This window comes from Trachypithecus francoisi, unplaced genomic scaffold (assembly GCF_009764315.1).
Source record: "Trachypithecus francoisi isolate TF-2019V2 unplaced genomic scaffold, Tfra_2.0 Lachesis_group14, whole genome shotgun sequence".
NCBI lineage: Eukaryota > Metazoa > Chordata > Mammalia > Primates > Cercopithecidae > Trachypithecus > Trachypithecus francoisi.
In genome coordinates this window covers 39,266,296-39,281,329 of record NW_022681459.1, presented here as the reverse complement: position 1 = coordinate 39,281,329, position 15,034 = coordinate 39,266,296, and the positions used below count along the sequence as shown (strand labels likewise).

At 46.2% G+C, this 15,034-nt stretch overlaps 1 protein-coding gene across 1 annotated transcript in view; it reads right to left on the bottom strand.

Annotated features, from left to right (window-relative positions):
- MAPK1 (mitogen-activated protein kinase 1) overlaps window positions 1–15,034 on the bottom strand; it is a 113,657-nt gene that overhangs the window by 13,593 nt on the left and 85,030 nt on the right. Inside the window, exon 7 of the mRNA XM_033234081.1 lies at window positions 1,486–1,595. Within this exon, the coding sequence (XP_033089972.1) occupies window positions 1,486–1,595 (110 nt within the window). The remainder of the gene's footprint in view (window positions 1–1,485; window positions 1,596–15,034) is intronic.

Below are 15,034 nucleotides of genomic sequence, written 5' to 3'. Positions count from 1 at the left end.
GTGTCCAACTCCCATTTTAATGTTTAACCATACTCCAGAAAGCTCTTTAAGTAAAATAAAAGCTGTCTAGATCAAAGAACCCCATACACAGTGACAAACAATGATATTATTATTTTTTAGAGAAAGAGTTTTGCTCTGTCACCCAAGCTGGAGTGCAGTGGTGTGATCACAGCTCAATGAAACCTCGATCTCCTGGGCTCAAGCAATCTTCCCACCTCAGCCTTCTGAACAGCTGGGACTACAGGTGTGAGCCACTGTGCCTGGCCACATTTTGATTTTTAAATGCCCGTGAACTAATGCAATGTTACAGAACTAAGCTGATGATGATACCAGCTGTCAGTCAGTGAATGTCTAGATTCTCACGTCTCACCTATGTAATCCTCACATGAGGCCTTTAGAAGGAGGAAGCACAGACCCCAAACTCTGCACTAAGCTTTGGCCATCTGAAAGGGGAGAAGGACTCATATCCAGAAGAATAAACAGCTCAACCCGAAGGAGGGCTATGCATAGGAGGGATCACAGCAGGTGTCCTACATGCATCATCCACCATCCCAGCCAGCTGATTTGGACTCAGAAGCTTGGGAAATCTCCAGCCCACTAAGCTTAGAAGAACCCCAAACCCGTATTCCCACCTATTCTGTGTTACTGGCTACGTTGTAGGTATCTCACAAGCTGCCTCATTTGTTGCTGGAGGTAGGGAGACGGATGTGGAAGGGAAAGCTGATTCTTTCAAAAACAGGAGGGTAAAGACTATTCTCTGTACATGGGAGCCTCAACTAGAACAATCCAAATTTTTGGTTCATATTGCATTTTTCTTTGTTATCCTCCAGAGATTAAAGTTAAAACTGAACCCCAGGGGAACCAGAGAGCCAAGGCACTAGGACTGTCTTGGGGAGAACATGACATACAGCTCCTTCTACTCGAATGCCCCGCCTGCTCTGAAGAGCCGCCACATCCACTCTGGCCTCATCACTTCTTACAACACTCTCGTGTCCTTGTCTCTAGGGAATAGCACACCCGACATGGAGTCGCCAAGCCACAGTGGAAACTGTCCAAGTTGACTTCCCTCCCTACTCTGTGTGCTGTCCCTGTCAATAGGCCGACCACCTCCTCTCCACTCTGGCCATCCTCAGGGCCAGCACAACACTTCAGGTGTCTCTTCCTATCAAACCATGACAATGGCCTCCAGTCTCAGACCCCTGCCCTCTCTGTGCTCCACACTGGTGCAGCTGTCCCCTTTATACATGCATTTTCCCCACCCCTACCTGTTGCAGGTAGCCTGGAGGAAGTCTGCTGAGATAGAGAGTTATGCGGGGAGGTTTCAAGCTGTGCCCCACAGCACTTGTCCTCAAGGCAAAGGTGGGCTTGTTGGAAGAACCAGGTATCGCACCAGGTACATCTCAAGAAAATCTAAGCAAGATATGGTTGGTCCACTGCTGGCTGATCTATGTCCCTGAAGCAGCGGCCAGGAACATGAGCTCTTACCTCGTCACTCGGGTCGTAATACTGCTCCAGATATGGGTGGGCCAGAGCCTGTTCTACTTCAATCCTCTTGTGAGGGTTGAATGTCAACATTTTGTCCAGTAAGTCCAGAGCTATAAAGAGAAAGGTTTTGCAGTAGTGAGAGCAGGAGTAGTAGTCACAGAAATACTTCAATTTCCTGTTTAAGTAAACTCACCCACAAAACAACTAAGCTAAGCATGACTACGGAGACAGCAGCCAGCACAAAGGATGCTGACTGTATCTCCAAGCCTCCTGAGACTGTGAACGTAGGGGCCGACCACCTGACAATCACAGACCTCATCACTCAGGAAGGAGTGGGGATCAGGACTCGAACCCAGGTCTGCCTACAAAATCTGGACTTTTCCTAAGATAGGACTCTGCGCTGCAGGTATCAAAGGCAAAGGTTTATGTATGTACTTTTCTCAGATCAACTTGGAAGTCATTTTTGTCCTGGTCTATTTGTCTCCTGACACACAGAACAGGTCTCCAAGGTCATAGAAGAAAACACTCTTCTTCCAGGATCTGGTTGAGAGACATGTGTGACCAAAGGCCTCCCAGGCAACTCTGCAGCTGAGAGTCTTTCTGCAAGGCCTCTTTTGCCCTGGCCAATAGTCAATAGCTGAGCAGTTCTTTTACCGCTAGGGTGCAGCAGCAGGAACAAATGTGGATCAACTGCACTGTGATGGAGGGGGCGCTGACAAGTAGCTCACCCTGATGGCCCCCATGGCTGGCCCCCAGTCACCACCTCAGCCAAAAGACGGCTGGAGGGTCTGGCTAACAGTGGCTAGGACAAGGGTTAAGAGAAATGTGAGGAAATACTCTAAAAAAAAAAAAAATGTGTTTAGTAGCAGGAGTAGGTGTATTGAGAAACAATACATGCTAAAGAACATTATTGTTCTGGTAAAAAGGTAGCAAAGGGGCTCCTTTTAAAATACTTCATGTATCCTTTTATTTAGTGATGCTCAGACTATTGGTTTCAATTTAAGTAGCAGGTCTTTTCTTCAAATTAAACCCTAAGAGGAGCCTCAAGATATGGCATAGGTAAAAAAGAAGATACTCCGTCTTCCCTTAGGTCCTAGTTCACAGCCCGAGGCACCCCAAAAAATCCAAGCCTCCAAGAAACAAGTCTGAAAAACTAGCCAATCAATAAAAACCACAAATTTTTAGACAATGTAGTGACACTAAAACAAGACAAAAACAGGCCAGGCGTGGTGGCTCAAGCCTGTAATCCCAGCACTTTGGGAGGCTGAGGTGGGCGAGGTCAGGAGTTGAAGACCAGCCTGGCCCATATAGTGAAACTTGTCTCTACTTAAAAAAAAGAAAAAATACAAAAATTAGCTGGGCATGGCAGCACATGCCTGTAGTCCCACCTACTCAGGAGGCTGAGGCAGAAGAATTGCTTAAACCTGGGAGGCAGAGGTTGCAGTGAGCTGAGACCATGCCACTGCACTCCAGCCTGGGTGACAGACTGAGACTCCGTCTCAAAAACCAAACCAAACCAAACCAAAACAAAAACACTGGCACTACTTAATGAAGTCTCTTTTCTGACAATGATCATTTCTTTTTTTTTTTTTTTTGAGACGGAGTCTCCCTCTGTCGCCCAGACTGGAATGCAGCGGTGCGATCTTGGCTTACCGCAAGCTCTGCCTCCTGGGTTCACACCATTCTCCTGCCTCAGCCTCCTGAGTGGCTGGGACTACAGGCGCCCGTACCACGCCTGGCTAATTTTTTGTATTTTTAGTAAAGACGGGGTTTCACCGTGTTAGCCAGGATGGTCTCGATCTCCTGACCTCGTGATCCGCCCGCTTTGGCCTCCCGAAGTGCTGGGATTACAGGCGTGAGCCACTGCACCCAGCTGGCAGTGATCATTTCTTATTAGGTTATTTGTAGGCGGCAAGGTCAACTTCATTCATCTGCAAATTAGCACATACTATTAAGCCCTCAAAGTAGAATGATACAATATCACTTAATTCTTCTTAAAACATTTTAAAATTTAATTGTATGTCCCTTCTCACCATTCCTAGAATGATGAACAATCACGTAAAATTTGGTATAATTTAATAATACTCATGATCAGTTTAAGGAATCACTTCTAGCTCACTATTTTCAAGAAGTTAAGTTTTCACTGTTTACTCACTAAGAAAATGTTGCCTAACCCTTAAGAACAGTCAGTAGACCTTCCGAAGGGATTGCTTAGGTGTTGGGTGGAGGTGGGAGACATCTTGTCACCTGAGGTCATTGAAGGGCTATGGGTGTGTATCTGTGCTCAGCACCAGCCCCCAATTTTGACTTCCCTTGTTGCAACCCCCGACGTTAAGACAATAGGAGATGATAAACATGGCAAACCACATGCTTGACATAATGAGAAATTCTGCATAGAATACATTTACAAGTTATATATGTTTCTGTCTATAATCTTTTCCATACATACAAGTGCACTTTAGGAAATTATGGAATAATGATTATTTTGTTTTATAGCCTAGAGAACTTTTCAGAGTAGAGAATCCAGACAGGTTTTGCCGTGACTGAAGCAGCATCTGCGCAGTAGAAGAGATGGTTATGCCTGCAGCTGGGACCCTGGGTCTGTGGGCACACAAACCGGCTAGGTTTAGGAAGTGGCCCTCTCAAGGGTCAGGATAAAGAAGCATGATGATCAAGAACCCAGACATCTCTGGCTCAAATCCTACTTCCAAGGAACACTTGCAGATATGTGTATAAGACACATAACCCTTGCCGAATCTTAAGATTCCTGTGGTCTATAATATAGGTAGTAACTCCCACTTTGCTTCCTGCTCCCAACCAGCCCTCCCCACATAGAACTCACAGACATTTTCTCAAGGACTTTCTTGAAACTAGATTAAGTCATTTGGCTTTTCACCCAGTTAGATACTGTCGTAGTCCAGGAAGCCTGGACCACAATGAGATTCTAACAGCCTACTTCTAAACCACTGGGGGCAGGAGGGTCCTACCCAAACTTGTTAGTATAAGCAGAGAAGCAGTCCAAGCCAACTGGATGTTTTGCAGCTTAAGCATTTCTGAAACAGATCCATTAGTTCTTTCAAGTTAAATAAATTCTAGGCCCTTAAACCTCCAGGCATAAATTTCAAAGGAAGACATCTTTATTAAAAAAGATTTGCTACTTGAAAAATAGCTAGATCTCCAGCCTTCTTTTATTGCAAGTGCCATTTCTACATTATTCATAGCTACAGAAGGAGAAAAGCAGAGAAATGGGAAGCAGCTGGCAGGTGCGGATCCCACAGTCAAGAGTGTCCGGACTCCCTCCTCCCACGCCACATGGGCATCCACTGGTAACACTCAGAGGGTGTGAATCATGGTTGCCTGTGTAGATGCTTACTTGGATACAGGTTTTATTTCTCCTAAGAGACTGGAAGTCCCTTTGAGGCTAGTATTACACCTGACCACAAATCCTGACTTTCCCAGTGCCTTCCAGAATGCCACATTTTCTCTTTCTGTGTTTTTTGAAACAGAGTTTGGATTTTGTTCTATGGCTCAGGCTGGAGTGCAGTGGCATGATCATAGCTTACTGAAGCCTTGAACTCCTGGGCTCAAACAATCCTCCTGCCTCAGCCTCTCAAGTAGCTGGTAATACAGACACATGTTACCACACCCAGCTAATTTTTTTAAATTAATTTTTTTGTAGAGATGGGGTGTCACTATGTTGCCCAGGCTGGTCCTGAACTCCTGGGCTCAAGCGATCCTCTTGCCTCAGCCTCCCAAAGTGCTGAGATTACAGGCGTGAGCCACTGTGCCTGGCCCTTCCCTCTTTTTTTTTTTCTTTTTTGAAACGGAGTCTCGCTCTGTTGCCCAGGCTGGAGTGCAGTGGCGCCATCTCGGCTCACTGCAACCTCCACTTCCTGGGTTCAAGCGATTCTCCTGCCTCAGCCTCCTGAGTAGCTGGGATTACAGGCGCCTGCCACCACGCCAGGCTAATTTTTTGTATTTTTAGTAGAGACGGGGGTTTCACCATGTTGGCCAGGGTGGTCTCAAACTCCCGACCTTGTGATACACCCACCTCAGCCTCCCAAAGTGCTGGGATTACAGGTGTGAGCCATCGCGCCTGGCCAGCCTGGCCCTTCTCATTAACTTCAACTAGTATATAACAACCTGACCCCAACTCTTTATTCTAATCCGTCATCCTTTTTCCCTTCTTGCCCTGTCCTGGACCCGGGGAAAGCCAGTCGACTGGCTCTCCACAGTGCCTCTTCGTGTCCATCTTGACTGCCTTGTGAAACTCTGACCCTGAATCAATGCTGCAACCTGTCACTTCCATCCTCAACTCATGTTTCTGTGCAGGGCCAAAGAAAAGACTGAACTGTGCAAAGTGTGCCAGTGTAACAGTGGTTCTCAAACTTTCTGATCTCACAAACTCTTTATACTCATAAAAACTATACTGAGGGTTGATTTAAAAAGCAGTTAATTCCGCTCATAGCTCAAATAGTTACATAAGTGCTTCTCCCTGAGAAAACCACCACATTCAGTATGCAGCAAAAATGCTGTATATGTGTTTGTCACACAGACATTGTGAAGACATGTATTAAGGATGGATTTAATATGGTGAGTACTTTTCACTGGCACTGGTTTGAGCTGTGGCAGTGCAGAGCTCAGTAACCTCTCTAGTTCCACTGCCTTGACCTGGCTGTGGTGCTGCGGGCTCTGTTCACCATTGCTCACCAAGTGCTGATGGCAACATAGAGAGAGCAATGTCAGTAACTCCTTAAGAGGATTATTAAAACAGCTTTAACCTCATGGATACTCTGAAAGGATCCCGGGGATCTCACACTATCAGTAACTACTGTGTTACAAAAAAATCAAGATTTTCAGTCTCGTCAAGGCCCTCAACAGCTTCTGGAAAGCCTTGGTCAGCCCCCTCCTCTACTCTCAGATTTCACCCAACTTGCATGGCTTGAATCATGACCTTCTTGCTAACTGACCCTCATCACTTTCAGCACATCTTCTTGAGGATGCTACAGAGAAAACTGAGGTGCCCAAGAGTGATCTTCCCGGAATTCCCTCCTAGCCAGATCCACACACATCCTTACTGACACTGCCAAGAAAGATATCCTCTCTCTACTCAAAGTCAATTCTCCCTAACTTGTGGCCTGGTCCACAACCCTTTCCCCTCATGTGGACCAGTCGTTTCTGTCTCCACTTTCCATTTCAAACTTCCCACTTCCACTCACTGTTTCAACTCCTCTTGCGTGGTCACCAACAAGCCCCTCACTGGAAAATCAACCCACATTTTCCAATCTGTATCTTGTTAGACCTCTCTGCTGCATGGACACTGCTATGCATGCCTACTTTCTCAAAATGCCATCTTCTGCTTCTGTGATATCACATGGCGCTAGTTTCTTTTCTTTGTCCCTATTCCATCACCACCAGTTTGTGTTCTTCAAATTCTCACAATCTCACTCTTCTTTTTTTTTTTTTTTGAGACAGGGTCTCACTTTGTTGCACAGGATGGAATCCAGTGGTGCGATCTCGGATCACTGCAACTTCTGCCTCCTGGGTTCAAGCGATCCTCCTACTTCAGCCTCCTGAGTAGCTGGGATTACAGGTGTGTGTCACCACATCAGGCTTATTTTTGTATTTTTGGCAGAGACGGGGTTTCGCCATGTTGCTCAGGCTGGTGTTGAACTCCTGGGCTCGAGTGATCCACCCACCTTGGCCTCCCATAGTGCTGGGATTAGAAGCATGAGCCACCGCACTTGACCACAATCGCATTCTTCTATCTTTTCAATCTCTTGCATGATTTGAAAGACCACAGGTTAAATACTTCCCAAAGCTATCTTGAGTTGAGGGTGACCAAGCTGTAGATTAATAAATCCAACTCTGTGTAGGTAATAAAATAATATATAGCCTATGATTCAATTTATAATCAATGCATGCATCTACATGGGTAATAACAAAGTCTGCAAGCTTTCCAAACATTAGGTTATCTGAGAAATGGAGACAGACTTCTTACAGAAATTGCATTTTTTAATTAAAAAAAAAAAAGTGGGGGCCAAGAGCGGTGGCTCATGCATGTAATCCTAGCAGTTTGGGAGGCTGAGGCAGGCAGATCACCAGGTCAGGAGATCGAGACCATTCTGGCTAACACAGTGAAACCCCATCTCTACTAAAAAATACAAGAAATTAGCCGGGCGGCCGGGCGCGGTGGCTCAAGCCTGTAATCCCAGCACTTTGGGAGGCCGAGACGGGCGGATCATGAGGTCAGGAGATCGAGACCATCCTGGCTAACATGGTGAAACCCCATCTCTACTAAAAAATACAAAAAACTAGCTGGGCGTGGTGGCGGGCGCCTGTAGTCCCAGCTACTCAGGAGGCTGAGGTGGGAGAATGGCGTGAACCCGGGAGGCGGAGCTTGCAGTGAGCTGAGATCCGCCACTGCACTCCAGCCTGGGCGACAGAATGAGACTCCGTCTCAAAAAAAAAAAAAAAAAAAGAAATTAGCCGGGCATAGTGGTGGGCGCCTGTAGTCCCAGTTACTCCAGAGGCTGAGGCAGGAGAATGGCATGAACCTGGGAGGCGGGGCTTGCAGTGAGCCAAGATCTCACCACTGCACTCCAGCCTGGGCAACAGAACGAGACTCCGTCTCAAAAAAAAAAAAAAAAAAGGTCTGGGTGTGGTAGTGGTGGGAGGATCCCGTGAGCCCAGGAATTCAAGACAGGACTAGGAAACACAGTGAGATCCCATCTCTACAAAATTTCTTTTTTTAAATTAGCCAGGCATGGTGCTTGCCCGAGCCCAGGAGTTCAAGGCTGCAGTGAGCTGTGATTGTGCCACTGCACTCCAGCCTTCCAGCCTGGGCAACAGAGGGAGACCCTGTCTCTTCAGGAAAAAAAAAAAAGAGGATGAGGGGAGAAAACAGAATTCCTTATCTTCCTTCACTCTTGGGGTCACCTGCTGGTTGTGCCCACCAGCATCCACTGGCTCTCTATAATCCATCCAACTGTGTTTGCCATAGGGGAGCACTCAGGCTTGCCCACGCTCCCGGGCTGTGCTGTGGGAATGGTGACACTGACTAGGCCACATTCACCTGAGTCCCCTTGGCCACAGTGACAGATCAGGGACAGGCATGGCATCCAAGCTGAGCACAAAGAGGTAATGAGAGTCAGCCCAAGTCTTGGCTGCAACGATTAGGTCGGGTGTCTTATTGCCACCATGAGAAGAGAGGCTGACCTACAGACAGTCCAGAGCAAGGCAAAGCTGAATGATAAAAGAAGTCCAGGTTCTAGACACAGTGTCTGTGCCCATCAATCCACATGCAACTGAACTTTTCAGTTATCAGAGCCAACAAAACCCTTTCTCAGGCCAGTAAGTTCTTGTTATGTGGAACTGTGGAACTGAAAAGACCTCAGACAGCTCACACACCAAACCTGGTCTTCTGGTCTGTGTGAATGACTCACCCACATTCCCTTGCTCCCCAAGCACCATCATTCAATGGTAACCACTGCTTATCTTTTCACGTATGTTGTTGAATTCTTTTCTGTGCATTTTCTTTTAGAAGGTTAAAATCACGTTATGTATGACAAACGCTGTTTTATTTTCCCTTAGTAAATACTGTTCATTAGTATTTTCTCCCACTATCAAAACTCTGTAAAAAAAATCACTTTTTTAAGTAGATGTCTCATAATTTACTCAGCCATTTGATTAACATTTGGCACTTAGGTCGGGCGCAGTGGCTCAAGCCTGTAATCCCAGCACTTTGGGAGGCCGAGGTGGGTGGATCACGAGGTCAGGAGATCGAGACCATCCTGGCTAACACGGTGAAACCCCATCTCTACTAAAAATACAAAAAATTAGCTGGGCGTGGTGGCAGGTGCCTGTAGTCCCAGCTACTCGGGAGGCTGAGGCAGGAGAATGGCGTGAACCCAGGAGGCAGAGCTTGCAGTGAGCTGAGATTGTGCCACTGCACCAGCCTGGGCGACAGAGCGAGACTCCATCTCAAAAAAAACAAAAAACAAAAAACATTTGGCACTTAGGTTGTTTCTAATGCTTTACAGGTGCCTTAAATTAAACATAGACTAAACCAAATTCTCAACTGCTATCACCCAAACTGCTCCTCCCATAGTTTTCCTCATCTCTGTATTTCCTTGTAGACTGTGTGTTCTTGTCCTTTGCTTATTTATTTATACACTGTGGTCTTAGATTTGTCTCTGCTCTTTAGATACTAATAATATTAATAATGAATCTAAAGTTAATAATAATTCCTTAACCCTTTTAATTATCCTATGAGGTGGGAACTACAAATTGTCTCAATTTTGGGTTGAGGAAATCATGAAACAGAGCTTAAATATCCAAGTAGCAGGAACCCTAGTGTGAACTCAGGAGGCTGATTCCAGAGCACTGGGTATCACCACTGCACTTTGCTGCCTTCTACAGAAGAGTTAGGAGAAGATCAAGTGTTACTCAATTTAGAACATTTTAGACCTACTGTCCACACCTAATCTAATTTTATTTAGCTTTTAAACTTTTATATGTCTCTCTTTCCTTGATGTTTGTTTTAAAACATAGGAAGTCGGCCAGGCGCGGTGGGTCACGCCTGTAATCCCAGCACTTTGGGAGGCCGAGGCGGGTGGATCACGAGGTCAGGAGATCGAGACCATCCTGGCTAACACGGTGAAACCCCGTCTCTACTAAAAACACAAGAAATTAGCCGGGTGTGGTGGCGGGCGCCTGTAGTCCCAGCTACTCGGGAGGTCGAGGTAGGAGAATGGCATGAACCCGGGAGGCAGAGCTTGCAGTGAGCCAAGATGATGCCACTGCACTCCAGCCTGGGCGACAGCGAGACTCCGTCTCAAAAAAAAACAAACAAAAAAACCCCCACAAAAACACAGGAAGTCTTTCTCCATGCAGAGATCAGAAAAATACTGTATACTCTAAATATTGTTAGTTTTTCATTATATAATTTTTAAATAAGTATCAATTCTTTTAGAATTCATTTTGATGTATAATGATTTAAATTGATTTTCCTCCAAATAGCTATTCAACTAGCCCAGTACCATCTGCTGAATAATAATTTCTTCCCCCTCACGGAAGTCATTTGAGAGAATCGTAAGCTAAGACTCCTTCACAGAAAAATCTACAATACTGCTGGTTTAAGTGATACAGCAATCAAAAATTTCCAACATACATGAAAAAATTTCAATCTCACTCTTAATTACAGAAAAACAAATTAAATGCCACTCCCCCATTTGGTTGGTAGACCTAAAAGTTCAATACCCAGAATTGCTGGAACAAAAACATGTGACAGAATTGCTAGACTGTCCTCTACAGAGACTCAACCAATTTACACTCCACCAGCTCTCTCTGAAAATGCCCTTTCCCCACAGCCCTGACCACACAGTAGGGTATCAAACTTTGATGTTCGCTACTGTGATGAGGGCGTTAAAAAAAAAAAAAAAAAAAAAAAGCAATTCCTGACTTTTTGACTTTTCAATGTTTGTATCTTGTTCAATGAGTAAAAATGAGTACCTTTTATACATTTAAGAGCTGTTTCAACTTCCTTTTCGGTAAACTCTCACTACCTGAACTTAAAAATTCTAGCTTGTAAGTTTTTTAATCTCTTGAGTTCCCTGAGGTCTTCCATTATTTCTTGACAAACTTAGACTATCAGTTCTGTAAGAAAGCTCTCTCTCTCTTTTTTTAATGAGTCCTCAGACCTCCCATCTCCAAACATGTTCTTAATCCCAGTTACTGCTGTTACTATGTATGTCCAGGCTTAGAAGCCTTGATGGCACAGAACAGATACTCAAATCTATTCACTGAATGAATGAATTTATGTATGTTTTCTTAAAAATATAAAAACAAGTGGCTGGGTGTGGTGGCTCACGCCTGTAATCCCAGCACTTTGGGAGGCCAAGGCGGGTGGATCATGAGGTCAGGGGATCAAGACTATCCTGGCCAACATGGCCAACATCCTGGGTAAAAATACAAAAAATTAGCCAGGTGTGGCAGTGTGCGCCTGTAGTCCCAGCTACTAGGGAGGCTGAGGCAGGAGAATTGCTTGAACCTGGGAGGCAGAGGTTGCAGTGAGCTGAGATCGTGCCACTGCACTCCAGCCTGGGCGACAGAGTAAGACTCCCTCTCAAACAAACAAACAAACAACAAAACATTGCCAGGCGCGGTGGTTCACGCCTGTAATCCCAGCACTTTGGGAGGCCATGGTGAGCGGATCACGAGGTCAAGAGTTCAAGACCAGCCTGGTCAACATGGTGAAATCTCATCTCTATTAAGAATACAAAAATTAGCTGGGCATGGTGGTGTGTGTCTGTAATCCCAACTACCCGAGAGGCTGAAGCAGGAGAATTGCTTGAACCTGGGGAAGTGGAGGTTGCAGTGAGCCGAGATCGCACCATTGCACTCCAGCCTGTGTGACAGAGTAAGACTCCGTCTCGAAATTAAGTAAACACATACATACATACATAAAAAGCAAAAATTAGCCAGGTGTGGTGGCATGTGCCTATAATCCCAGCTATTCAGGGGGCTGGGGTGGGAGAATCGCTTGAACCTGGGAGGCAGAGGTTGCAGTGAGCCGAGACTGTGCCACTGCACTCCAGCCTGGGAGACAAGAGTAGGACTCTGTCTCAAAAAAAAAAAAAAAAATTAGCCAGGCACAGCAGCACGTACTTGTGGTCCCAGCTACTCAAGAGGCTGAGACAGAGGACTGCTTGAGCCCAGGAGGTGGAGGTTGCAGTGAGTTGAGACTGTGCAACTGCACTCCAGCTTGAGTGGCAGAGTGAGACCTTGTCTCAAAACAACAACAACAACAAAAAAGCATGGTAGAACTGTTGAAGTGCTGTTCTGAGATTTGGTCCCAAGAGACCTTGCAGCATAGGCTCTTGCTCTTTTGGAATATTTATGCCATCATGAGAAGCCACCGAGTCTAGTCTACTTTAGGATAAAGAGGCAACTGCAGGAAGGACCAACTGTAAGACATAAAACCACCACAACTGAGGGATGGTGGAGGGAGCCAGCAGATGATAGCAGTGCATGGCTGAACCCAGGTGGGCTCAGCAGAACTACTCAGCTGCACCAGCCCAATGGACTCATGAACAAATGCATGGCTGTTGCTTCAAGCCTGAGTTTTGGAGTGGTTTCTTTATACGGCACTAGGCAACTGACGTAAACTTTAATGTCCAATGTGAGTATGGCTGAAGGACACTTACAGGTCATCCCTACAAGGGAACACTAGGTAGTCACTCTTTAACAACTAGAGGCCGGGCACGGTGGCTCACACCTGTAATCCCAGCATTTTGGGAGGCCAAAGCAGGTGGATCAAATGAGGTCAGGAGTTCGTGACTAGCCTGACCAACATGATGAAACCCGTCTCTACTAAAAATTAAAAAAAAATTAGGCCAGGTACAGTGGTTCACACCTGCAATCCCAGCACTCTGAGAGGCCGAGGCGGATGGATCACGTGGTCAGGAGATCCAGACCATCCTGGCTAACAAGATGAAACCCCATCTCTACTAAAAATACAAAAAATTAGCTGGGCGTGGTGGCGGGTGCCTGTAGTCCCAGCTACTCCAGAGGCTGAGACAGGAGAATGGCGTGAACCCAGGAGGTGGACTTGCAGTGAGGCAAGATCGCACCTCTTGCACTCCAGCCTGGGCAACAGAGCAAGATATGGAAAGATGTTAGACCTACAAATGCCAGTGGTATGAACAGTCACACAATCCTGTGATGCAGGTACTATCAATAATCATATAAAAAAGAAAACCGGCTGGGTGCGATGGCGCATGCCTGTAATACCAGCATTTTGGGAGGCCAAGGCAGGAGAACTGCTTGAGCCTAGCAGTTCAAGACCAGCCTGGGCACCATAGTGAGAACCCATCTCTACAAAAAATACAAAAATTAGCCAGATGTGGTGGTGCATGCCTATAGTCCCAGCTACTTAGGAGGCTGAAGTGGGAGGACTGCTTGAGCCCGGGAGTTTGAGGTTGCAGTGAGCTACGATCATGCCTCTGTACTCCAGCCTGGGTGACAGAGCAGGACTCCATCTCAAAACCAAACCAAACAAAAACACAATCCACCACTCCACTCCCCCCAAAAAAGAAACAAAAGAAAACTAAGGCTCAGAAAGGTTAAGCAGTTTGTCTAATAGTCACACAGCTAGTAAGAGGCTGGGTTGTGGACTGTACCCAGGAAGTCAGGCTACAAAACCTATACTCCTAACACCTGATGCTGTACCGCTTCCTGTAGCACCACCAATTCCCATTTCTCCACTTTATTTTATTTATAGCTTTGCACTACTTCTTCATTATATTCACCCAATACCAGCATTGCAAATTTAATTTCCTGTATTTTAGTGGTGCTAATTATCTGCATGAATGAATCTCAAACTTCATAATCTTAACCTAAAAAAAAAGGCCAGGAGTGGTGGCTCACACCTGTAATGCCAACACTTTTTTTTTTTTTGAGATGGAGTCTTGCTCTGTTGCCCAGGCTGGAGTGCAGTGGCATAATCTTGGCTCACTGCAAGCTCCGCCTCCTGGGTTCATGCCATTCTCCTGCCTCAGCCTCCCGAGTAGCTGGGACTACAGGTGCCTGCCAGCTAATTTTTTTGTATTTTAGTAGAGACAGGGCTTCACCGTGGTCTCGATCTCCTGACCTTATGATCTGTCCATTGTGGCCTCCCAAAGTGCCGGGATGACAGGTGTAATCCACCGTGCCCAGGCTGTAATCCCAACACTTTGGGAGGCCGCACTGGACAGATCATAAGGTCAGGAGATCGAGACCAGTCTGGCAATGTGGGCCAATGCTGTCTCTATGAAAAATACAAAAAATTAGCTGGGCGTAGTGACATGCGCTTGTGGTCCCAGCTACTCAGGAGGCTGAGGTGGGCAGATCACGCAAGCCCAGGGAGGTCGAGGCTGCAGTGAGCTGTGATCATGCCACTGTACTCCAGCCTGGGCAACAGAGTAAGACCCCATCTCAAAAGAAAAAAAGTGAGGCCAGGTGAGGTGGCTCACGCCTGTTAACCCCAGCACTTTGGGAGGCCGAGGCGGCGGATCACCTGAGGTCAGGAGATTGAGACCAGCCTGGCCAATGTGACAAAACCCCATATCTACTAAAAATACAAAAAATTAGCCGGGTATGGTGGCGTGCGCCCATAATCCCAGCTACTCAGGAGGTTGAGGCAGGAGAATCACTTGAACCTGGGAGATGGAGGTTGCAGTGAGACAAGATCACACCACTGCACTCCAGCCTGGGCAACAAGAGTGAAATTCTGTCTCAAAAAAATTAAAAATAATAATAGTAAAATAAAATAAAAAACAAAATGCAGGCTGGGTGGGAGCTGTGGCTCACGCCTGTAATCCCAGCACTTTGAGTGGCTGAGGCAGGTGGATCACCTGAGATCAGGAGTTTGAGACCAGCCTGATCAACATGCTAAAACCCCATCTCTATTAAAAATACAAAATTAGCTGGGCATGGTGGCACATGCCTGTAATCCCAGCTACTTGGGAGGCTGAGGCAGGAGAATCACTTGAACTCGGGAGGCAGAGGT